The sequence below is a fragment of the Molossus molossus genome, unplaced genomic scaffold, assembly GCF_014108415.1.
Source record: "Molossus molossus isolate mMolMol1 unplaced genomic scaffold, mMolMol1.p scaffold_m16_p_20, whole genome shotgun sequence".
NCBI lineage: Eukaryota > Metazoa > Chordata > Mammalia > Chiroptera > Molossidae > Molossus > Molossus molossus.
Genome location: NW_023425356.1, coordinates 24,648,318 through 24,671,774, shown reverse-complemented (window position 1 = coordinate 24,671,774; position 23,457 = coordinate 24,648,318). Strand labels below are relative to the sequence as shown.

General features: G+C 40.3%; 1 protein-coding gene across 4 annotated transcripts in view; it reads right to left on the bottom strand.

Annotated features, from left to right (window-relative positions):
- Positions 1 to 260: 260 nt before the first annotated feature.
- The window catches only part of DAP3 (death associated protein 3), a 39,784-nt gene continuing 16,587 nt past the window's right edge, over positions 261 to 23,457 (bottom strand). The window contains exons 2-13 of one of the 4 annotated variants that reach the window (XM_036272126.1): positions 19,866 to 19,918; positions 14,143 to 14,262; positions 12,343 to 12,444; positions 9,289 to 9,397; positions 9,057 to 9,149; positions 7,771 to 7,901; positions 7,074 to 7,154; positions 6,826 to 6,984; positions 5,759 to 5,818; positions 5,348 to 5,437; positions 1,892 to 2,009; positions 263 to 552 (exon numbers count right to left, since the gene is read on the bottom strand). In XM_036272126.1, coding sequence (XP_036128019.1) covers positions 467 to 552; positions 1,892 to 2,009; positions 5,348 to 5,437; positions 5,759 to 5,818; positions 6,826 to 6,984; positions 7,074 to 7,154; positions 7,771 to 7,901; positions 9,057 to 9,149; positions 9,289 to 9,397; positions 12,343 to 12,444; positions 14,143 to 14,262; positions 19,866 to 19,907 — 1,191 coding nt within the window. In that variant the 5' untranslated portion in view covers positions 19,908 to 19,918 and the 3' untranslated portion in view covers positions 263 to 466. Of the gene's footprint in view, positions 553 to 1,891; positions 2,010 to 5,347; positions 5,438 to 5,758; positions 5,819 to 6,825; positions 6,985 to 7,073; positions 7,155 to 7,770; positions 7,902 to 9,056; positions 9,150 to 9,288; positions 9,398 to 12,342; positions 12,445 to 14,142; positions 14,263 to 19,865; positions 19,994 to 23,457 lie in introns of those variants that run through there. The other 3 variants (XM_036272125.1, XM_036272128.1, XM_036272127.1) reach the window with 3 other exon arrangements.

Here is a 23,457-nt window from a genome sequence, read left to right as displayed (position 1 = left end):
ACAGGAAGTGAATGTAAGTGTCTGGGAGGGAGAAATTAAGCTGTTAATCTCAACTCCTAAATTGAATAAGGCCTGGAAAACAGTACTACTGGAATTTTTAGTCTCTTTGGATACCCAACAAGCAGAATGCCAGAGAAATTCAATTTGGCCAATCTGAAGACTCTTCCCATCTTATAGATCTAATACAACAACACTTTAAGAAAGATAATTTAATTTTTAAGGAAAAGATCCATGATTGATTAAAATGTGAAAACCACATATAATGAACTGATACTAGCTTCAGGAACAAAAGGATATCTTATTGTCATTATAATCACTTTACAAGGAACACATTTCAATGAAAGGTGGGAGCTGACTGCAGTCCAGCCCAGTCCCATGAGCTCTTCATGTGTACTGTGGGAGTCCCCCATCTGATTGGGTCAGTCTAGTAACATCCATTGTCTTCCATGTATGTTCTGACTGCAGCTTAGAGGTAGGCACAGAGCCGTTCCAGCTGCCCAGGATTCGCATTACTTAGGAATAGCAGCTCCTTTTTCCCTTCTTCTGTATGAGCTAAAATGAAGTCAAACACAGATAATTTGCAGTTTTCTCTTGCAGTATTATGTTACACCCAGAAAATTCTGTATTTAGAGGCTACATTATCCAGATTCTATTCTGATGTAACTAGCACTTCCAAAAGACCTCACTTCTAGATCCTTTGTCCTAATAAACGATTATATTTTCTATGCATAATTTCCTTTTCTGTCTCTATTCTTCCAATTCAGCATCTCTCTCTCGTTCTGTTCCAAGAATATCTTCTGGACTTTAGGACTTTGTCAAATCTTCCAACCCCATCAGAAATCTCTCCATTGTGCTTTCCAACCCATCATGCTATAACTGCTTAACATTCTTTCCTTTAATAATCTCTTCTAATTATAACTAATTCTCTATTATCTAGTGATAGAACAGCCTTTCCTTTTCCTCTATATCATTCTACTCCTTTCCCTTCCTAAGCTGAGGGCAAGGGTAAAAAGAACAGCTGGAGCCCTGGCCGGTTTGGCTCAGCAGTTGGAGCGTCAGCCTGCGGACCAGAGAGTCCAGGGTTTGGTTCCCACTAGGGGCACATACCCCCCAAAAAAAGAACAGCTGGGCCCTGGCCGGTTTGGCTCAGCGGTTAGAGCATCAGCCTGCGGTCCTGAGAGACCCGGGTTCGGTTCCCGCTAAGGGCACGTACCTCGGTTGCAGTTTGTCCCTGGCCCTGGTCGGTTGTGCGGGTGGCAGCCACTCAATGTGTTCCTTTCGCATCAATGTTTCTCTCTCTCTCTGTGTTCCTCTCTCTCCCTCCCACTCTACCTGAACAAAAAATGGAAAAATGTCCTCGGGTGAGGATAAAAAAAAAAAAAAAAAGAACAGCTGGAATGCTTTCATGTACACAGACTAGGACAGACACAGCAAGGATTTGGTTTGCTGTGGGGGTGGCCTTTTAAACACTAGCAAATATTCTGTGGGTGTCCTAGCTTAAGAGTAAGTCAAAGTTTGTTGAATGACGAATAAATGCAACAATGAACAAAAAAAAATTAAAAAACAAAAAGAAAGAAAATACAACAATAAGACTATGGCAGCAACCCAAACCAAGTGACTGGGCTTGGTTTGGTCTCCTCTCTTAGCATGTGCATCTTATTTTAGACACTATGAGATCTTAGGGAGAAATACAATGTCTTTTGTAAATTAACCTTATATCTCTGACCCTCACACCTTATCATCTGATCAGCCAGAAAAAAGTCAAGATAAAAGGAAAAAAATTGAAATATAAATTATAGCCTGCTGCTGAAGGAAGATGAGGTCAAGGCTCTGTCAGTGGGACTCTTGCTGAGAACATAAAGCCCTTATAGGAAAAAATTAAACAACTAACCTTTCTCATGTTGAAGCCAATTGTTTTCCAAATAATACTTAATACAACTTTCAAATTCTTTTGGGTTATAGTTAGGAACCAGGATAGGAATAAAGGGGTCCAGGGCATCAAATCCTTCCTGGAGAAGAAAAAGGATAAAAATACAGTAACTCTTAAGTGACAAATAAGCAGGAAAAAAAAGACAAATCAGCACGGAGATCAATTTTATTTAAACACTTTGAAGATAAGGTCTTTAATTTTCTTCTACTCTACTACCTATTCTCTGGCTAGCCTGCCTTTTCTCTTAAAGAAAGCACATTACAGTTTCATTTTGGCATATCTGAATTGATAGAATCACTGTTCTTGTGCTTTAGAGCCATTAAGTAAAACAAAGGTTACTTAAATACAATTTCTGCAATACTGTGGCAGCAGATAATAACTGTGACAGCTACTAAGTGACTAAAGGCAGGGAGCATATACAGTGTAGATATTCTAGACAAAGGAATGACTCATGTCCTGGGCAGGATGGAGTGTATAGTTTTATCACGCTACTCAGTATGGTGTGCAATTTAAAACTTATGAGTTATTTCTGGAATTTTTCATTTAATATTTTCACACCACAGTTGACCATGGGTAACTGAAATTGCGGATAGCAAACCACATGTAAGAGGGGGACTACTGTATCTCAGATTTCAAACATAACACTGAGGGGTAAGGGAAACTAACCCAAGTTATCTTCTTTTTAAAAAATCTATTTTATTTTGACATTCAATATTATTTTATATTAGTTTTAGGTGTATACCAAGTTAACTTCTCAACAGAGTATCGGGACTAAAGATCCTTAGGCTAAAGACAAAAACTACATAAATATTGCACTCTAGTTCATAGCTTATTTTTTATACATCCAAGGGTTAGCAATTCTGAAACTACTTTTACTGTAATCTAAGACTGAGCTAATTATTGAATATACTGTGGATAATAACAGCAGATTTCTTATTGTTGGAGATCAGGGTTACAAATAAGGAAAGGGGAGGGATATTGTGAATGTTGTGACACTTTCCTGAAATTACAACTATCAGTATGAACTCATAGTTTGTTTATTTTATTTTTTGTGGGTTCTTTTTTTTTCCCTCTTGCCTTTCTTTTATTTTTTGATTTGAACTCATGGATTTTTTTTTAACACAGAGAAACAGATATAGCTGTGTGTGCATAAACACATATGCATATAGTACATATACATCCAGATATTACATATACCTATTTACCAACTCTGCTGGAGGGCCTAAAAGTGACACCTTAGTAGCAATAAGTACACCTAACACTCACTTTTGGTTTCTAAATACCATTCTCCTCTAAAGCAAATTAAACTGATTTTAGGACTAGGGCACAGAAAATACACGATGAGCCTGAAACATATTCTTGTACCAAAAAAAAAAGTAAAGAAGTAGATAAAGAATGATGGATACATGTTAAAAGGATATAGAAGCCAGCTTAAAGGAGCTCCTACTGGCAAAATCTGGGATAATTTAAGCACCAAAATGAACAACAACAGTCAATGTTAAGAATCCACATGTCTGTGTCGACCCGTGCACCAAGAGGTCGCCGGTTCGATTCCTGGTCAGGGGACATGCCCAGGTTGTGGGCCGAATCTCCAGTACGGGGCATGTAGGAGGTAGCCTATCGATGTTCTCTCTCATCGATGTTTCTATCTCTCTCACCTTCTCCTTTCTTCTCTCTCTAAAAATCAATTAAAAAAAAAGGGAAAAAAAAAGGAATCCACATGTCTGCACTGAAACAAACACATAAAGGAGAAAGTAAAGTTCTTACATATAATAGACTGCCAACTGATACATTTAGAGGAAATGTAGGAACTAGAAAATACCTATTTTGTAATTATCATAACTGATTTAGGACGAACCATCAATGGATACTAATACTAGTAAGGAGAAATTTGAGGAATAACAGGGTATTTACCTAGTATCAAATATATACACAAGGTACTTATTCATTATAAAAATAAAATAGTAACTTTACTGAGGATACCTCCTTAACTAAGTGTTGAAAGTTAACATTTCCAGTAGGAGGAGAAATAGGTTTCATGTGCCTCCAATATTATGCACTAAAAACACACATCACTTCTAATATCATATATAATCAGAAGAAAACATCAGACAACCTAAGAAAATAACCCATAAGACAACTGGTATATATTCTTCAAAAATAAAAATATAAACATTAAGATTATACAAGACAAAGACTGAGGAACTGTCCCAGATTAAAGGAGATTAAGACATGACAACTGGAGTTTTGGGGGTGGGGTGGGGGAGGGTATAAAAAAAAAAAAGACATGACAATTGAATGCAACACACTGTCCAGGGATTTTTCTGTAAAGAATATTGGGATAGCCCTGGCCGGTTTGGCTCAGTGGTTGGAGCGTTGGCCTGCGGACCAGAGAGTCCTGGGTTCAGTTCCTGCTAGGGGCAGGTACCAAAAAAAAAAAAAAGAAAAAGAATATTGGGATAACTGGCAAAATCAGAATAAGTTCTATAGGTTAGGTAACAGTATTACATTGACATCAACTTCCTGATTTTGATAACTGTGCATTGGTTACATATTAGGATATATTTGGTTTTTGGAAGTACACATGATTTTCAGATAGAGGCATTGTGTCTCAGGTTACTGTCACATTCAGAAAAAAACAAATGGAAAGAGAGAGGGGCAGAGGGAGAATAATAAATCAAGTATGGTAAAGTGTTAACATTTTAGGATTCGGGGTGAAGTTATACAAGAATATAATTTTTTTCCAAGTCTGAAATTATGTAAAAAACAAAACAAAACCCAGAAACAGCCCAAATGTCCATCAGTAGATGAATGGATAAAAAAGCTGTGGTACAGCCCTGGCCGGTTTGGCTCAGCGGTTAGAGCATTGGCCTGTGGTCCAGAGAGACCCGAGTTCGGTTCCTGCTAAGGGCGTGTACCTGGGTTGCAGTTTGTCCCTGGCCCTGGTTGGTCGTGTGGGTGGCAGCCACTTGATGTGTCCCTTTCACGTTGATGTTTCTCTCTCTCTCTCTCCCTCCCACTCTATCTGAACAAAAAATGAAAGAATGTCCTTGGGTGAGAATAAAAAATTTAAAAAAAGCTGTGGTACATATACACAATGGAGTACTATGCAGCTATAAGAAAGAGCTCTTATCCTTTGAGACCTCATGGAGGGACCTGGAAAGTATTATCCTAAGCGAAATAAGCCAAGCAGGAAAGACAAGTATCATATAATGTTCCTTATTTGTGGAATATAATCAACATAACAGCCTGAAGAATAGGGTAGTCCCAGAGATGTGAAAGTAGGGTACAGACTGACAATCTAACAAAAATGAAAAAAAAAAAGAGCAAGGAGGGGGGCAACCCCCCAAAAACAAAACAAGATGTTTTTAGACAGAATGACTATCTAAGGGAAAACAAATTTTCCAATGATTTGACCTTTCCCAGCAGTTCCTGGGGCAGATAGGCATTACGGGATTTAAAAAGAGACCCCGTCTGGCTCAAAGTCAACACAATGGCGCCTCCACTCTGAAACAAAAGAGGAAAAGCCAAATTAGAGAAACTAAAAAGGACAGAAGATATAAAAACACTTTGAACAATTATAAGCAAATTAATTATACCAATATTTAAATAAAAGGGTTTTGAATAAGCTTACTCCAGTTAAGTGGAAAGATTAGAAAGCAAGTACATAAATTTTAAACTTGGTACAGTTATAGGAATTAAATAAGATATAAGATCTCTCTGTTCATAAAATTAGAGACTGGAAAGTACTAGCAATGAAGTAGTTGAAGATCTTTAAAATGAAAATACATTTCTTTCTGAAATGTGTTAGGTATCATATGCACTTACCCAATCATTGTTCACCATTTTCCTCAGGTTGTAAATAAGTGCTAGTTCCTGTGGGGCAATCTGCACATTGGTAAATGTGGGAGAGGGGAAGAGAGGGAATAGGAGCAGAAAGAAGAGGCCGTTACTTGCTCTGCCTGGATGCTTCCCTTAAGACAACTGAACTGACAACTAAAAAACCCTTAACTGCTATGTAACCACAGTACCTGAAGGTATAGCCTCTGAGATAACCTACATAGCTGTTGGCCCTAAAACTACCATGCTTCTGGAGGTTAAAAAGTCCCAAGGGGAACCCTGGCTGGTGTTTCTCAGTGGTTAGAGCATCAGCCTACGCACCAAAGGGTCACAGATTCAATTCCTGGTCAAAGGGATGTGACTGGGTTGCAGGTTTGATCCCTGGCCCTAGTCGGCGAGTATTTGGGGAGGCAACCAATTGATGTTTCTCTCTCCTCCCTCCCTCCTACACTCTCTAAAAAGCAATGAAAAAAACATCCTCTGGTGAGGATTAACAAACAAATGAATACCCCAAGGGAGAAAATACCCACTGCCCCAAACCACCTTTTTCCTCGATGCTTCTGATCTTCTGTTTTTAGACCACAGAGCCTCATTTTGGAAAGAGAATAGAAAGAAAAAATTGACCAAGAAAGAAAATGTAGTTTCTGCTGTCATGTTCTTTTCAAAATACTCTTCCTTAGTTTTCAATGGATAGAACTTGGTATTACCTTTAAAAAAAACACTGATTTTAGAGAGAGGGAGAGAGAGACAGAGAGAGAAACATCCATCAGCTGCCTCCTCTGCGCACCCCAACAGAGATCAAACCTGAAACCCAGGTATGTTCCCTGACCCGGAACCCAACTTGTCACCTTTTGGTGTATAGGACAATGCTCCAACCAACTGAGCCACACCAGCCAGGGCTGTATCACCTCCTTTTGATGCTATTTTCACTATACATCTTAATTCGAATACTCATAGGGCAAGAAAATACATTGTATGTCTACTATGCCCCAGCCTATGTATAATATGACACCAGAACTCAGAGAAACCAGAACAGAGAAACTCAGTTTTCCTACTGGGCTTTTATCTTCTCTTTTCAGCGTGGTCCTTCCCCAGAGAGCATTGACTCCATCTACTGCCACCAGGAGGTGAAAAGTACCCAAAGAACTTTGCCTCTTTAGCTCTTTGAGCACAATCCCAACTGCATCTGTGGCGTTCCTCACCCGTGTTATACCCTGTAGCAAAAGGGAGACAATGGCTTACAGTCCTATTTATAAGAGGCCTTCTCTGGTTATGGCACAGTACACCATGTCTTTTTTTATACCTGTTCAACTACTTCTCCCAGACAACTGCCTTTCTCAGAGCTTTCTCGCTTATTCCAGACATATTTCTCTTGAGTTTTTATCTAAAACCAAAGAAAAGGTTTTGTTGTTAGGATCAGTTTAAATCTATTTCGCAAACCCTATAAGAGATCTCAGTATGGAAGTGAATGCTCTTTAGCCTATTTCTGCTTCGGGCTTAAACACGCACACACGATTCTGAATAAAAATGTCCAGAATAAGGCCTTGGCACCTACATTTTTAATAAGCTTCTAGATGATTCTAAATATCTCGAGTTGAAAACCCCTGGCCTAGAGGTCATATTCAAGAATTACTAAAAAATAATTTTATCAATACATTTTTGGTTCCAAAAATAATCTTAGCTGGAGAAAATTATATACTTGAAAATGTGCCTTAGAGGATTTGAGGCTATGACCTTGGAAAAATCAATGAATTAATCTGGACTTCACTTTGCTACCCACAGATGGGAACAGCCTACTGCTGCCCCTACTTCACATAGATAAATAAGTTTCAGACTATGAGTTCACTGTGAGTAAAATACAGTATATGCAAGAAACAGAAAATAGTATCGTTATCTCAACCATGATACTAGTTCTCCACAGTCTATTAGTACTTGGGGCACAACAAAGATTAAATCTATTTAAAGAATGTCCAGCACCAAGTTTCTGGGAGTCTGGTCACCTGACTCAAGAAACGCTCATTTGTAGTTTTAAAATTCTTCAGCCACATCGAAGCCTCTAAAGGTTGATCAAAGCGCTGTTTGTTGTACGTGGACTGCAGAAGATCCCGGCAGTTTTTCACCCAAAGATGAGCTAAAAGAGAAAAGGGCACAGAAAACAAACTAGGCAGGAACTGACTGTATTCAACTCAAAATACTCTAGGACTCTTTAAGTTGTGGGAAATGACTTTGGTCTTCCATATATATATTTTAAAAAAAAAGATTTCAGAGTAAGGGAGAGGGAGAGAGAGCTAGAAACATCTACGAGACAGAAACATCAACCGGCTACCTCCTGCATGTCCTCTACTAGGGACTGAGACTGCAACTCAAGCATGTGCTCTGACCAAGAATTGAACCAACAACATCCTGGTGCATGGGAGGATGCTCAACCAACCGAGCCTTCTTGTTTCCAAGGTTTACTTTTGTCTGGTCCATGTTAGATTAAACATTATCATTACACTTCACACACAAGGCATACCAAGTGAATTAAAGGTCACCTCAGCTACCTGGGAGTTTCTAAAGATAGTCATAAAATGTGGATGCACACAAACAAGGACGGATGTGTACAAAGTATGAGAGTTTACGTTTTTATTTTTTATTTATTTTATTTTATTTTTTTATCCTCACCCGAGGACATTTTTCCATTTTTTTTACAGATAGAGTGGGAGGGAGAGAGAGGAAGAGAGAGAGAGAAAGAAACATCGACGTGAAAGGGACACATCGAGTGGCTGCCACCCCCATGACCAACCAGGGCCAGGGACAAACTGCAACCAAAGTACGCGCCCTTAGTGGGAACCGAACCCGGGTCTCTGCCGACCGCAGGCCGACGCTCTAACCGCTGAGCCAAACCGGCCAGGGCGAGAGTTTACGTTTTTAAACTCTGCAATGCTGATCATCAATACTATGTCAAAGGCTCTCTGGATGGCAATAAAGCCTGTAATTATCTCTAAGGTGGGAGTTGATGCTCTTAGGCATTACATATCAAAGTGAGGACTGCTGGGCCGAAATACTTCATAGTTATTATCAAAAGGCTCCAGGAAGCTTTTAGTTGAATTTCTTCTTGTTGCATTTACTTCACCTTGCAACCTCTTGTCAGTAATATGAAGAAATTATGATGAACTAGTTCAGACCACTCTGCATCTGGAGCAAAGGCATCTTATGTAGCCATTAGAGAGCCTTTTCAGAAAATTAAAAGCCACAAAGATACCATAGTAACAGGATAACAAACCATAGCACAGGAAGTTCTTACCATCTGGAATATGCAGTATCAGCCAGTCCTGTTTTGCACAGAAATGAATAATATGGCAAAGACTGAGTGTTTTTCCTGTTCCCTTCTCCCCATCTAAAGTACTTGTTAAAGAAAACATTAACAGAAGGAACACTTCTATTTTGACAAAGAGTATGCCTGCATTTCTTCTTTTCTCCCAATTGAGGGAGGAAAGCACTGGCTCAAGACAGCCCACGCAGGCAGGAAAGGATACAGAGAACATATCGTACAGCTGGATGAGCAAAATTGGTATTTTTCAGGTGATGCAGAAGTTCCAGGGCTGGTTTCCTTACCATTAGGCAAGCTTCATTGAATGTCTTCATCTAATAAAACAGGGAAGGAAAAAGGAGAGAATGGGTGTGGAACTTCTAGCCAGTTCTTGGTATATACACTGAGCCTAACATAGCAACAAATTGCATATTTTTCATTTATGCAATTAGGAGAGGTTGGGTTGGTTTTGATTATGAGAATATATCCATATAATTTAGCTAAAAACTGAAACACATTATCTCACAACAAGTAACATAAGAGTCAGCTTTTGATTATACCTGTTAATGAAGCACAGATATTACATAAATTGAAATCCACAAATAATATAGACATCTCATAACATTACTATGTATACCACTTAGGGTTGATGTAAATATTAAAAATATGTAAAAAGTGCCTGGTGGTGTAGCTCAGTGGTTGAGTATCGACCAATACACCAAGAGGTTGCTGGTTCGATTCCTAGTCAGGGCACATGCCCAGGCTGTGGGCCTGGTCCCCAGGGGGGGCCATGCAGGAGGCAGCCAATTGATGTTCTCTCTCATCGATGTTTCTATCTCTCACTCCCTCTCTCTCTAAAGTCAATAAAGAAAGAAAAATTTATTAAAAAAAAAAAAAAAGTAGCCCTGGCTGGTTTTTCTCAGTGGTTAGAGCATTGGCCCACGGACCAGAGAGTCCTGGGTTTGGTTCCCACTAAGGGCACGTACCTTGGTTGCAGTTTGTCCCTGGCCCTGGTTGGGTCGTGCGGGTAGCAACCACTCGATGTGTCCCTTTCACATCTATGTTTCTCTGTCTCAGTCTCTCCCTCCCACTCTATCTGAACAAAAAATGGAAAAATGTCCTTGGGTGAGGATAAAAAAAAAATAATATATTCCTGAGCCATGAAGAAATGATATTTAGATTAGATACATCATTGTTCTTCAATCTCAGAGATTTTCAGAAAATTCTAGTAGATTGGGAGGGAGAGAGAAAGAGAGAAACATCGATGTGAAAGGGACACATCGAGTGGCTGCCACCTGCACGACCCAACCAGGGCCGGGGACAAACCTCAACCCAGGTACGCGCCCTTAGCGGGAACCTATCCCAGGTCTCTCTGGACCACAGGCCGACGCTCCAACCGTTGAGCCAAACCAGCCAGGGCAATTTTTTTTTTTTTTATAGCATATTAACTATTTACATGATCTTTCTCTAAGAAAAACATTAAATTCATTAAAAAAAATTCTCACTTGAGCATATTTTTTTCCATTGATTTTTAGAGAGAGTGGAAGCGAGAGAGGGAGGGGAAGAGAGAATAAGAGAGAGAGGGGTGAGAGAGACACATTGATTGGTTGCCTCCCTCACATGCCACAACCAGGAACTGGATGGAACCTGCAACCCAGGTACATGCCCTTGACTGGGAATTCAACACAAAATCCTTTGGTGCATGAGTCAATGCTCTAAGCACTGAGCAACACTGGCCAGGGCTAAATTCGTTTAAAAAATCTTTACTGTTGAGAGTATTACAGATGTACCTCTCATTTCCCTCCCCTCTCCCACCACCTGGTTCCTGCCCTACCCTCGGCTTTCACCATCCTATTGTCTGTGCCCATGGGCAAACTGCAACCAAGGTATGAGCCCTTTACAGGAACCAAACCCAGGTCTCTCTGGACTGCGGGCCGACGCTCTAACCGCTGAGCCAAACCAGCCAGGGCAGGAATTTATTTTTTTAAATACCAACACTATATTACTCCTTATCTAATATACTTGCAAATAGTATTTGTTAGTTTTCTTATCAGTGGACATGCTTTATTTGCAAATGACCTTCACACATATCAGTGCTTCCCAAATTTTTCCACCTCAGTATTCCTGATGGCAAAAAGTAAATGAACTTTACATGTCAGTTTTCTGGTTAGTCTGTATACTATCAGGTATGGCCTCATAGCTGGTTAGTAACACCTGCTCCTGAGCTGCTATATGTATAGTTCTAGAGAAAAGTCTAGACGGTTATAGTAATAAGAATTAGCTAAAAAATAAATTTAAAAGAATTAACATTTGTTCATTGCCTCCCATATGTCAGGTATTTTGTCAAGCATTTTACATACTTTTTAAAAAAAATTATTTTTATTAATTTATTTGTGTTACAGATATTTCTCCTTTTCCCCCATGGACACCCTCCTCCCATTCCCCCCTCACCCCATCCCCAGCTTTGTTGTCTATGTCCATTGGTTATGTATCTGTGCATATAAGTTCTATAGTTTATCTACCCCCCCGCCTTCTGAGGTTTGTCAGTCTGTACCCTACTTCTATGTCTCTGGGTCTATTTTGTTCATCAGTTTGTTTTGTTCATTATATTCCACAGATAAGTGAGATCATGTGATATTTGTTTTTCTCTGCTTGGCTTGTTTTGCTTAGGATAATACTCTCCAGATCCCTCCGTGTTGTCTCAAAGAACACTTTTTTATTTTTTTTATCCTCACCCGAGGACATTTTTCCATTTTTTGTTCAGATAGAGTGGGAGGGAGAGACTGAGACAGAGAAACATAGATGTGAAAGGGACACATCGAGTGGTTGCTACCCGCACGACCCAACCAGAGCCAGGGACAAACTGCAACCAAGGTACGTGCCCTTAGCGGGAACCAAACCCAGGACTCTTGTCCATGGGCCAATGCTCTAACCACTGAGAAACCGGCCAGGGCTATCTTTTTTTTTTTTTTAGATTCTAATTTCAGCCCAGCCTGCGTGGCTCAGTGAATTGAACGTTGTCCCATGGACCGAGAGCTCCAGGTTTTATTCCCAGGTTGCAGGCTCAATTCCCAGTGGGGGATGTGTAGGAGGCAGCCGATCAATGTTTCTCTCTCACATTGGTATTTCTATCTCTCTCTCCCTTCCTTTCTCTCTCTGAAAAAAAAAATTCAAGATTCAAATTTCATTTTTTATAGTTTTCTATACATTTAATCCCATTCCTTTGGTATAAAAGCTCGTGTTCTGGGTTCCCTCCAATTCCCTCCCCTGTTTTGAGCACCTGCATTACAAATCGAGGAGGCAGGCCATGGGGGAATATAGTCTTCATATCCTGGAGGGGTAGGTTGTAGTGCTGACCCTCATGATGCTCCTCATGCTTGGCCTACAAAATAAAAATGCATAAACAGGTATAATGGAGCCAAGTGACAAAGACTTTGAAAAAGTGGAAAGGGCCTGATAGATTAATCTCTCAGATCTGGAAAGCATATCTTTCATTTCTTATCTTAGATTAGAAAAAAAAATGCTAGTTGTTGTCCTCAAATCCACAGTGTGTATATAAAGCTGGCATTGGCCTGAATGATGAAGCCAGTTGCCCAGCAACATGAACCCGAGATGTGAAGGTAGCAGAGACAATTCTTGCCATCTGGATTCTTCTGTACTGCGTATAGAGATACTCCAGTCATGTGACAAGATCATCTGTGTGCTGCTATTTCCATGGAAACTAGAGGAATTGGCAGATAAAGGGCTATATTCACAGGGAAAGCTAAAAGACATTTTGATGACTTAATTCACTTATTATACTTCATTTTGTGCTTGTGAAAGTAGGTGAACACTGGAGACATAAATAAAACACACCCTGCTGAGATGGTGTTTTGAGTAATGAGTTATTTTTTTCCCCTCCCACTCACACAGCAGCATATGCTAAAATGGGGAACACCAGGGAGTAGGAATACAAACAAACAAACAAACAAACAAACAAAAAAACTATTGTTTTCCTTCACATTTAAGCACAGACCTTACAACTAACTTCATTTATGAGAGGCAGTGATAATGCTGGGGAAGGAGAAAAAAAAGTCAACATCTAGCCTAATGGGATCTGAAATAGAATACATAACACTGGATACCACTGGAATCCTAGCTTCTGCTGACAAATCTCACTTTAAATGAGACTCTTCTCAACAAATCAAGTTAGTTCCTTCTCTAGAGCTAGGAAATCCACTTAAAAAGGTAGATAGAAAACAGTCCCAGAGTGGTTATTAGGAAAATTGCGTTCTGTAACTGCTCTGCTGTGATCTTGAGGAAGTTGATTTCTTTCTTTTCTTTTCTTTTTTTTTTTTTTAATCCTCACCTGAGGATATTTTCCATCGATTCGGGGGGAGAGACATTGATGTGAGAGTAACACACTGACTAGTTGCCTGCTGCAAAACCCTGACCAGTGCTGGAGATTTAACCTGCAACCCAGGTACATGCCCTTGACAGAGAATCAATCCTGTGACCCTTCAGTCCACGGGCTGACACTCTAACCACTGAGCCAAACTGGCCAGGGCAAATTGATTTCTTTACAATTTCTGTACCATAGTCTGTAAACTATGGTTGACTACTGTTTTTATAAATAAAATTTTATTGGAACATAGCCACATCCATTTGTTTATGACAGAGGTAAGCAGTTGTGACAGAGACCACTTTGGTTCAAAAGCTTAAAATTTTACTATCTGGTCCTTTATGAAAAAATTTGTCAACCCATCATACAGTAAGATCAATAACTGCTAAATTTAACTTCTAAGGAATTGACTTAATTGAGTATTTACTATGAACCTGCTCTATGCCCAGCAAAATCCTTGGCATGAGATTAAGTCAATGGCAGGGATTAAATCAGAGCAAATGTGGACTGACCAGCCTGTGTGTTTTATGTTACCACAGAATCAGACTGGAATGGGGAAAATCAGGGTTCCAGAATGCTGTCTTGGGTGCATTATCTGACTCTGCATAAATTTGGATTTTAGTTTTCCTGATATGTAAAATAAAAGCAGTACAAATTATAAGGCCTGCAAAAACATCCACATACACGTTAGCAACTCACCGGGTCATTCTCACTGGTGTAGGAAATAGCTCTAGGACTCTCAAATGAAACCTGGTTATCAAGGTGAGCAGCAAGGCTTTGGGGTGCCTGGGTCCCCATGTGCAAATGTCCAGGGTCCAACTAGAAAATAAACCATGTTAGTGTTTTGGAATTATAAGACTTTTTATGCTAGTTACAACAATGAGGTTTTAAGCAATGTGTACAACAGAGAAAAATGGCACTAACATACATTTTAGTTTTATGTAAAATGAGGATCCCTGTTATTATTTACAATTCTCTAAGTCTTATCACATTATTTGTGCTCTGAATCTGTTCCAGCTTGTGTTCTCATGTCAGGGTTCTGTCCCAAAAGGAAATAAACAATTCCATTAAAGATTATTTAGAAACATAGTACAGCCCGAACAGTATGGCTCAGTGGTTGGGCGTCGACCAATGCATCAAGAGGTCAGTGGTTTGATTCCTGCTGAGGGAATATGCCCAGGTTGTGGGCCCAATCCCCAGTGGGCAGCATGCAGGAGGCGGCCAATGGATGTTCTCTCTCATTGATGTCTCTCTCTCTTAAAAACAAAACAAACAAACAAAAAACATAGTACAGCCATTAACTTAAAGCAGGAAACTTCTTTTAATGCTCTTGACCACAGTGATGAATGGTGGCCAGTACTGTACAATTCTAAGCTGTCCTGTAATCATAGTCACTTTAGTTTTAGGGAATTAGTGCAAGGTTCCTATTTGATAGATATACTCCCTGCAACGCTTTTCTGGATAGCTATGTCCTGGAATAAAGAATCTTTATTGATAAAAGAATGAGAGAGTATGTAATGCATCTAGCTAAGTAAAAATATAATGTTCAATTCAGTGAACTGCACATGGAAAGCTCTGATCTGGGAAAGGATGGAAGGTGGAGGGAGAGGATGATTCAGGAGACAAATCTGAAAAATGCTAACTGGAGAACTCCCAAACTGAACTTGAGGATAACAGGCTTATGTAGAAGTGAAACAATTCTAGTTACAAGGGAAAGATTAAGATATGAAATCAGCCCTGGCTGGTTTTGCTCAGTGGTTAGAGCATTGGCCTGCGGTCCAGACAGACCCGGGTTTGGTTCCTGCTAAAGGCACGTACCTTGGTTGCAGTTTGTTCCCCGCCCTGGTTGGGTCATGTGGGTGGCAGCTACTCGATGTGTCCCTTTCACGTCGATGTTTCTCTCTCTCTCTCTCTCTCTCTCTCTCTCTCCCTCCCTCCCTCCCTCCCTCCCTCCCACTCTATCTGAAGAAAATATCGAAAAATGTCCTCGGGTGAGGATTAAAAAAAAAAAAAAGAGGCCCTGGCCGGTTTGGCTCAGCGGTTAGAGCATCGGCCTGCGGTCCGGAGAGACCCGGGTTCGGTTCCCGCTAAGGGCGCGTACTTCGGTTGCAGTTTGTCCCCGGCCCTGGTTGGTCGTGCGGTGGCAGCCACTTGATGTGTCCCTTTCACATCGATGTTTCTCTCTCTCTGTCTCTTCCTCTCTCTCCCTCCCACTCTATCTGTACAAAAAAATGGAAAAATGTCCTCGGGTGAGGATTAAAAAAAAAAAAAAAAAAAAAAAAAAAGAGCCCTGGCCGGTTTGGCTCAGCAGTTGGAGCATTGGCCTGCGGTACAGAGAGACCCGGGTTTGGTTCCTGCTAAGGGCACGTACCTCGGTTGCAGTTTGTCCCCGGCCCTAGTTGGTCGTGTGGGTGGCAGCCACTCGATGTGTCCCTTCGCATCGATGTTTCTCTCTCTCTCTCTTCCTCCCGCTCTATCTGAACAAAAAATGGAAAAATGTCCTCGGGTGAGGATAAATAAAAAAAAAAAGATATGAAATCAGCAGAAGCAGTGAGAGACGGCTGTAATAAGGGAGTTGACTGATAAATCAATAAGTAACACGAAAGCTGCCTATGTTTATATTTAGTGTCACTAAACTGCTTCATAAGTACAATGACTCTTCATCTTTCATGATCCAAAAAATTTGTCCTCTCTAATAACAAGATTAACCTTTTTCTAATCAAAAAGCTTGAATGGTTTCCTACTGATTTCAAAGTAAGCTCCAGTGTCCTTAGCGTGGTAATCAAGGCCATGACTTCAACTGACCTCTCTAGTCTCATTCCTGTATGAACTCTATATTCCAGCCACATGACTATGCTAAAATAAGTTTTTCACTTTTAACACCTCTATACTTCTGCTTATTCTACTTCAACTTCTCTCTCTTTCCCAATTTTAATCTTACTCCTACTATAAGGCTCATTTGAAATGTCACATCCTCTGTGAAGATTTTCCAGACACCTCCAGTCAAAAGTAATTATTTCCCCCTCTCTGCTGATAGCACTTTCTTTGTCTTATATGGCATTATTTTTAAACATTAAAAAAAAAAATCCTATTGATTTTTAGAGAGAGGAAGGGAGAGGTAAAGAGAAAGAGAAAGATCAATGTGAGAGTAAAACATTGGCTGCTTGCTGCACGTCCCCCAATGGGGATCAAACCCGCGGCCAGGCATGTGCCCTGACTGGGAATCAAACCAACAACTTGGTGCATGGGACAATGCCCAACCAACTGAGCCACACTGGCCAGGGCTTGCATGGCATTTTTACTCTGCCTTGAACTGTATTCATGGCTTTTGTTAACTGAGTACCTATTAGATGGTAGGCAATACAGAGCTTAAACACATTATTTCCGAGCTAAGTATCCTAGAAGATAGGTAGAATATTATCATGCCTGTTTTATGATGAGGAAAACCAAGGTTCAGGGAAATTAAGTAATTTTGCCCAAGGTCACAGAGTAGGTAGGTGGTGAAGCCTGAATTCAAATCTAAGTTTGTCTGACTCCAAAATCCCTATTTCTTTTATTATATCACGTTATGTTATACATGAGTTTGTCTCCCATTGTAGGAGACACACTTGGGAAAGATGGATCAGATTTTATTCACCTTTGTATTTCCTTCTTTAAGTACCTAATACACCACAAATATTTCATACTTGTGCCTTCGGATAAAGACTCTTTCATTAGAGACATGTAACTGGGAGTATGTAAAGTATCTAGCTGAGTCAAAGTAAATTGTACTAATTCAACTCAATGAACTGTACACAGAAACCTCTGAACCAGAACTTGTAGATTTAATATAAATAGAGTTGCTCCAACTTTGATAATGACAGACACCAATGTTTATCAAATATCCAAATTCTCTATATTTCCCAGCCTCCCACGCAGACAGATTGGGGTTATTTGATTAGTTCTTGTTAATAAGCTCTAAATGAATATAATTTTTGTCTTTTCTAGTCAGAGATAATTTAGAGCAGATATAAATTCTCTCTTTTTTTCCCTCCAGCAACCTACACACTGAGGTGGCATCCCAAGATGAACCTTCATTCCTATGTCAAGCCCCTCCCACATTAGTCTGTAAAGGACTTTGGCAACACAGCAACAGCAAAACAAAACATATGCACACATCATAAACTATAATTTGTTGTGTCAAGCCAATGAGAATTCAGAGCCTGTTACTTCAGTACAGCAATCTGAATAGTATATCCTACTATTGGAAGGACTCAGTGTACTCAAATCTGCTGGAGAGAAAGTACCAAGTGTCTAAAAATAGTAGTAAAGTGGAAAATTAAAGATACTCAAAGGCCACAAGATGGTGCTCTTTCTACAAGAATCCTATGACTTTAGTTTGCTTTTTGAAGCAAATTAAGAACTAGCAAAATGGATTCCTTCCTTATTACAGCACTATATATGGCATCACCTAGCTAATCTCGTTTCCACGGAAAACAGCCATAAGTGCAATAGCCACAGTTCCAGAATGAACATGATGTGGTTAAGAATAGCATTCATGAGCCAACCAAGACAGTTACTCTAAACCAATCTACATAAAGTACAAAGTTTTTTATTTTATTTTATAATGGGTTATTTTACGAACATGGATTTACCATAAAACCCTGGAAAAAAATACAAATTCTATAGGAGGAAGGTCTACTTTTCTAGGAAATCTAATCTGTAATTAAACAATGAGATGGAAGTGACTAAGCTCTTTTGGCTCAGTTCTCATCTTTCAGGATACAGCTCTGGGAGGATTTCCTCTGGACCCTACTAATCCAGGTTAGGTGCTCCTACTGGGTGCACCATATTAGAATAACCACCTATTCATGATTTTACTACTGACTTTGAGGTTCTAAAGAACATGGACCATAAAATGCAATCTAGCACAGCGGTTAAGGCCACAAGGCTTTGAAGTCAGATAGACCTGTTACCTAGTCTAGGCCCTGCAACTTTACGGCCTATTTATTTAGGCAAATTATTTAGCCTTTCTAATCTTCAATTTCGGTATCTGTGAAAAATATTATCTACTTCATGGTTAGGTTAGGATTAAAAAAGGAAAGCAGCCTGGCTGGTGTGACTCAGTGGACTGAGCATCGTCACATGCACTGAGAGGTGGACGGTTCGATACTCGGTCAGGGCATATGCCCAGGGTTTCAGGCTCGATCCCCAGTGGGGGATGTTCGGGAGGCAGCTGATCGATGTTTTTTCCCCATCGATGTTTCTATCTCTCGCTCTCCTTCCTCTCTAAAATCAGTAGAAAAAAAAAAAAAAAAAGGCGAAGCACTTAGCCTAGTGCCTGGCACAAAATGAATGCCCAACAAATAGTAACTAATAGTGAAATGAGTCATCTTAAAATCCTGAGTACTTGCCATATGGAAAGTACTGATAACTATTTACTTTAAATAAATAAAAGAATGAAGTAAAGCAACATAATGTTTTTTTTTTCATGTGTGATTTTATTCAACTATCAAATACTTAAGGTCTAAATTGGCAACATATTTTTCCTTTCTTTTAAAATCTTCACCCGAGGATATTTTTCTATTTATCTTCAGATAGAGTGGGAAGGGGAGAGAGGGAGAAAAAGGGAGAGAGAAACATCGATGTGAGAGGGACACATAGACTGGTCTCCTCCTGCACGAGCTCAACCAGGGCCGGGGATGAACCCCAACCGAGGTACGTGCCCTTGGCCAGAATTGAACCCGCAACTCAGTGGTCTGTGGGCCGATGCTCTACCGCCTGAGCCAAACTGGCCAGTGTGGCAACATATTTTTCATTTAAGTACTTCATTAAGAAATGATAATTAATCCAACTAGAGAATGTTAATAAAAGTTGATGAAGATAATTGCAATCAAGCTTTTATTTATTTATTTATTTATTTATTTTTTTTAATCCTCACCCAAGGATATTTTTCCATTTTTTGTACAGATAGAGTGGGAGGAAGAGAGAGAGTGAGAAACATCGACGTGAAGGGACACATCGAGTGGCTGCCACCCGCACGACCAACCAAGGCCGGGGACAAACTGTACCCGAAGTACGTGCCCTTAGCAGGAACCGAACCCGGGTCTCTCCGGACCGCAGGCCGACGCTCTAACCGCTGAGCCAAACTGGCCAGGGCTGCAATCAAGCTTTTAAAAAAATGTTAATTCTCCTATGACATGGTAAAATCTCAAGCAGAACTATTCTGAGACCTGTTACCTGAAAATTTTTAGGGCAGCTGGGAAGGAAGTGAATGGACAGATAAATGAAACTGTAACTGGTTTTTTGAATGTGAACTTTTAAATTAAAGTCAGCTGAAGTTCTCCAGAGCATTTACTTCTAAATATAATAAAATCCATCTAAAAACAAGAAATCTACCTAAAGACAGGTTGTACAAAGCATTTAGGTCAGTTAGGACTCACCGTATGGACCCTGGAGATAAGTCTTGTTATTCCTTTCAGCATTGTCCTGCACTCTTAAAAAAGTGAAAAGGTCAGCCAGAATTGGGAAAAGGTATTTGCACAATGGATCCACAATATATAAGGAATGCCTACAATTTGACAAAAAATTGAGAAGACACAGACATTTCATAGAAAAGTTTATACAAATGGCTAGTAAGCCCATGAAAATTCTCATTACAAATCAGGGAATATAAATTAAAACCACCACAATGAGATCATTCACAATCACCATATTGGGGAAAATGAAAAGGTCAGACAATAGCAAATGTTAAAGAGGCTGTGAAGCACTGGGAACTTTCATACACTGTCAGTGAGAGTGCAAACACAAATATCTAAGAAAATGAATTTGGCATTATCTTGTAAAATTGAAAATGTATAGGTCTAAGACCCAGGTATTCTACTCCTTGGTATTTATTCTACAAAAACACTTATACATGTACACTGGAAAATATGTACAACAATGTTCATAGAAGTAGAGTATGAAGACTTATCAAAAACTGTAAAAAGCCCAAATGTCCATTGGTAGAAGAATGGATAAACTGTCGGGGGCATGCAGGAGGTGGCTGATCGATGTTCTCTCCCATCGATGTTTCCATCTCTCTCCCTCTCCCTTCCTCTCTCTAAAATCAATAAAGAAAACAAACAACAAAAAGCCCCTAATCTCTTGGGAGCTAAAAGATGTTCAAAATACTTAAACACAACTCTCAATATTCAGTAGTGACAACATAAGCAAATAAAATCTCCAAGTAATTACTTACTTAATTTTAGCTAATAAATTTCACCTTACAACCAGAATCTTTATTATTTTTTTCATTCCTCACCTGAGGACATTTTTCTACTTATTATCAGATAGAGTGGGAGGGAGGGAGGGAGGGAGAGGAACAGAGAAACATTGATGTGATAGAGTCATATCAACTGGTTGCATCCCGCACAACCCAACCAGGGCTAGGGATGAACCACAACCGAGGTACATGCCCTTGACTGGAATCGAACCTGTGACTCATTGGTCCGCGGGCCAATGCTCTAACCACTGAGCAAACCAGCCAGGGCTAGAATCTTTATGTTTTAAAAAAAGTTTTAATTGATTTTTTTTTATCCTCACCCGAGGATATTTTTCCATTTTTTGTACAGATAGAGTGGGAGGGAGAGAGAGGACGGGAGAGAGAGAGAGAAACATCGACGTGAAGGGACACATTGAGTGGCTGCCACCCGCACGACCAACCAGGGCCGGGGACAAACTGCAACCGAAGTACATGCCCTTAGTGGGAACCGAACCCAGGTCTCTCTGGACCGCAGGCCGACGCTCTAACCGCTGAGCCAAACTGGCCAGGGCTTTAATTGATTTATTAGAGAGAGTGGAAGAGAGAGAAACATCGATGTGAGAGCAGAACACCAATTGGCTATCTCTTGTATGCCCCTCACCAGGGATCGATCCCACAACCTGGACATGTGCCCTGACAGGGAATTAAACCAGCACCCCTTTGGTGCACTGGATGACACACAGCCAACTGAGCCACACACTGGCCAGGGCTCAAGTTTACTTTTTAATAAAGTTGCTAATGCATTCTTTAATTAAGTCATTCAAGAAATGTGTGATGTGCTTCCATATGCCCATACTGCATAGGGTTTACACTGGTGAATCAGACTGGTGTGGTCTCTACTGCACTGCCTCTGCATTACCTGTGGGATTCCAGGGTTCCTTTGCTGTTTGAAAACCAGCTGTCTAAAGCAGCAGTTCCCCAAATGATTTTGGTGAATACTAATTTATCATAAAATGCACCAAGGCTCTGGCCAAAAAAATCTAAGATATGCTGTATAACTATTCATTTCATGAATAATTATAATACATCTTAGTATATTTAAAGGCTTTGGGAAAACTACAGAAGAGAAACTTCATTTTAACACAAATTTACTTGGGCTTGCAACTCTTGAACTCCTTTATTGAAAAGCACTATTAAATATCATTCTCCTGGATGCTGGTAGAGGAGCTGCTGCTGTGGACTAAGGTGGCTGTGAGCATATCCCTAGGCCTGAAGGTGAAGCTCTACTATGCCACAGGCAGAGGTCAGGTCTTCTCTATTCCCTGCTTTTATCTGTTCTTAGCTCTGCCTTACACTGCCTTCTTGCCCTCCCAACACCACTCAAAGGCCATCACCACCACCTGCTATCTAATACAACTGTGCAGAAAAGAGTTAAAAGAGCAAGTCTGAGATTGCTTCAAAAGGCCTGCTTCCAAGGCTGCCCCTTAGGTGATATCTGGAAACTTGGGATTTCAGGAGAGTTCCCATCATTCCCAGTACTGGTAAGAGTGGATCACTGTGCCTAATTTATTTATACAAACATGGTTTATGTTGAACACCTTTCCTTCTAGGAATCTGAAATTCTATTACATGCTAGGCAGATAATGACTATATGACCAACCCCAATAAAAACCCTAGGCATTGAGACCCAAATGGATTTCCCTGGTTGAAAATATTTTACAAGTTTGTCACAACTTGTTACTGAACAAATTAAGTGTGCCCTGTGTGATTCGACTGGGAAAAGGCTCCTGGAAGGTTGCACCTGGTTTACTCCAGATTTTGCCCTTTGCTGATTTTGCTCTGTATCTTTCACTGTAATAAACCATAGCCATGAGTAAGTGTTGACTTCTGAGTTATAGGAAATCATAGAACCCGGGAGTGGTCTTGGCAACCAGACACAATCAGCCAGTGTCCAACACAACTGATCATCTATTGTTACCTGGCAGCCAATGCTTAGTTCTCACCAGCTCAATTTTCTTAACCCACATTTTTCTCAATCTTCCCTACTTGAACTAACTCAACTCCTGCCTCCAATACTATCTTCCCCCATCTGTGAACAGCTAACGCCATGCCAATTCTAACTCTCCATTATCAGCTGATTTCATATCCTAACCTCTCCACTCAACCTCAATTTTCCCTATTCCCAAGTTACTCATGACTCCAGCGTCACTCCAACAGTACCTGGCCCACCCAACCCTGCTTCCTTGATCTTCCCAATACACTGTGGTACAACCACTAACATGGGACTATTATGGGCTGCAGCTCTGGAGGGGGGCTGGGTCCAGCAAAGAGTTGGTGATATGGTCATAAGGTCACTTCTTCTTCCTCTAGGCATAACTGTGGTCACTGGGGCCATTACTCTGGCCATGTTTGACATTATGGGAAATGCTGGTCAGGAAAATTTGAGTTCTCCAGTCTAGGGCACTATCATCTTGTATCCATATTATAACAATTTCTCCCATCTATTTTCTTCATTAAAGTCTTGCTTAAAATCCTACAATATTTCCCCACTGCTTCTATTTTTATTACAAAAAATGTTTTAACCTGGCTGGTGTGGCTCAGTGGTTGAGCATTGACCCATGCACCAAGAGGTTGCCAGTTTGATTCCTAGTCAGGGCACATGCCCCAGTGGGGGGCATGCAGAAGGCAGCCAATCGATGTTTCTCTCTCTCTCTCTCCCTCTCCCTTCCTCTGTCTCTCTAAAATCAGTAAAGAAAAAAATTTATTTTTAGAAAACAAAATTTTTTAAAATT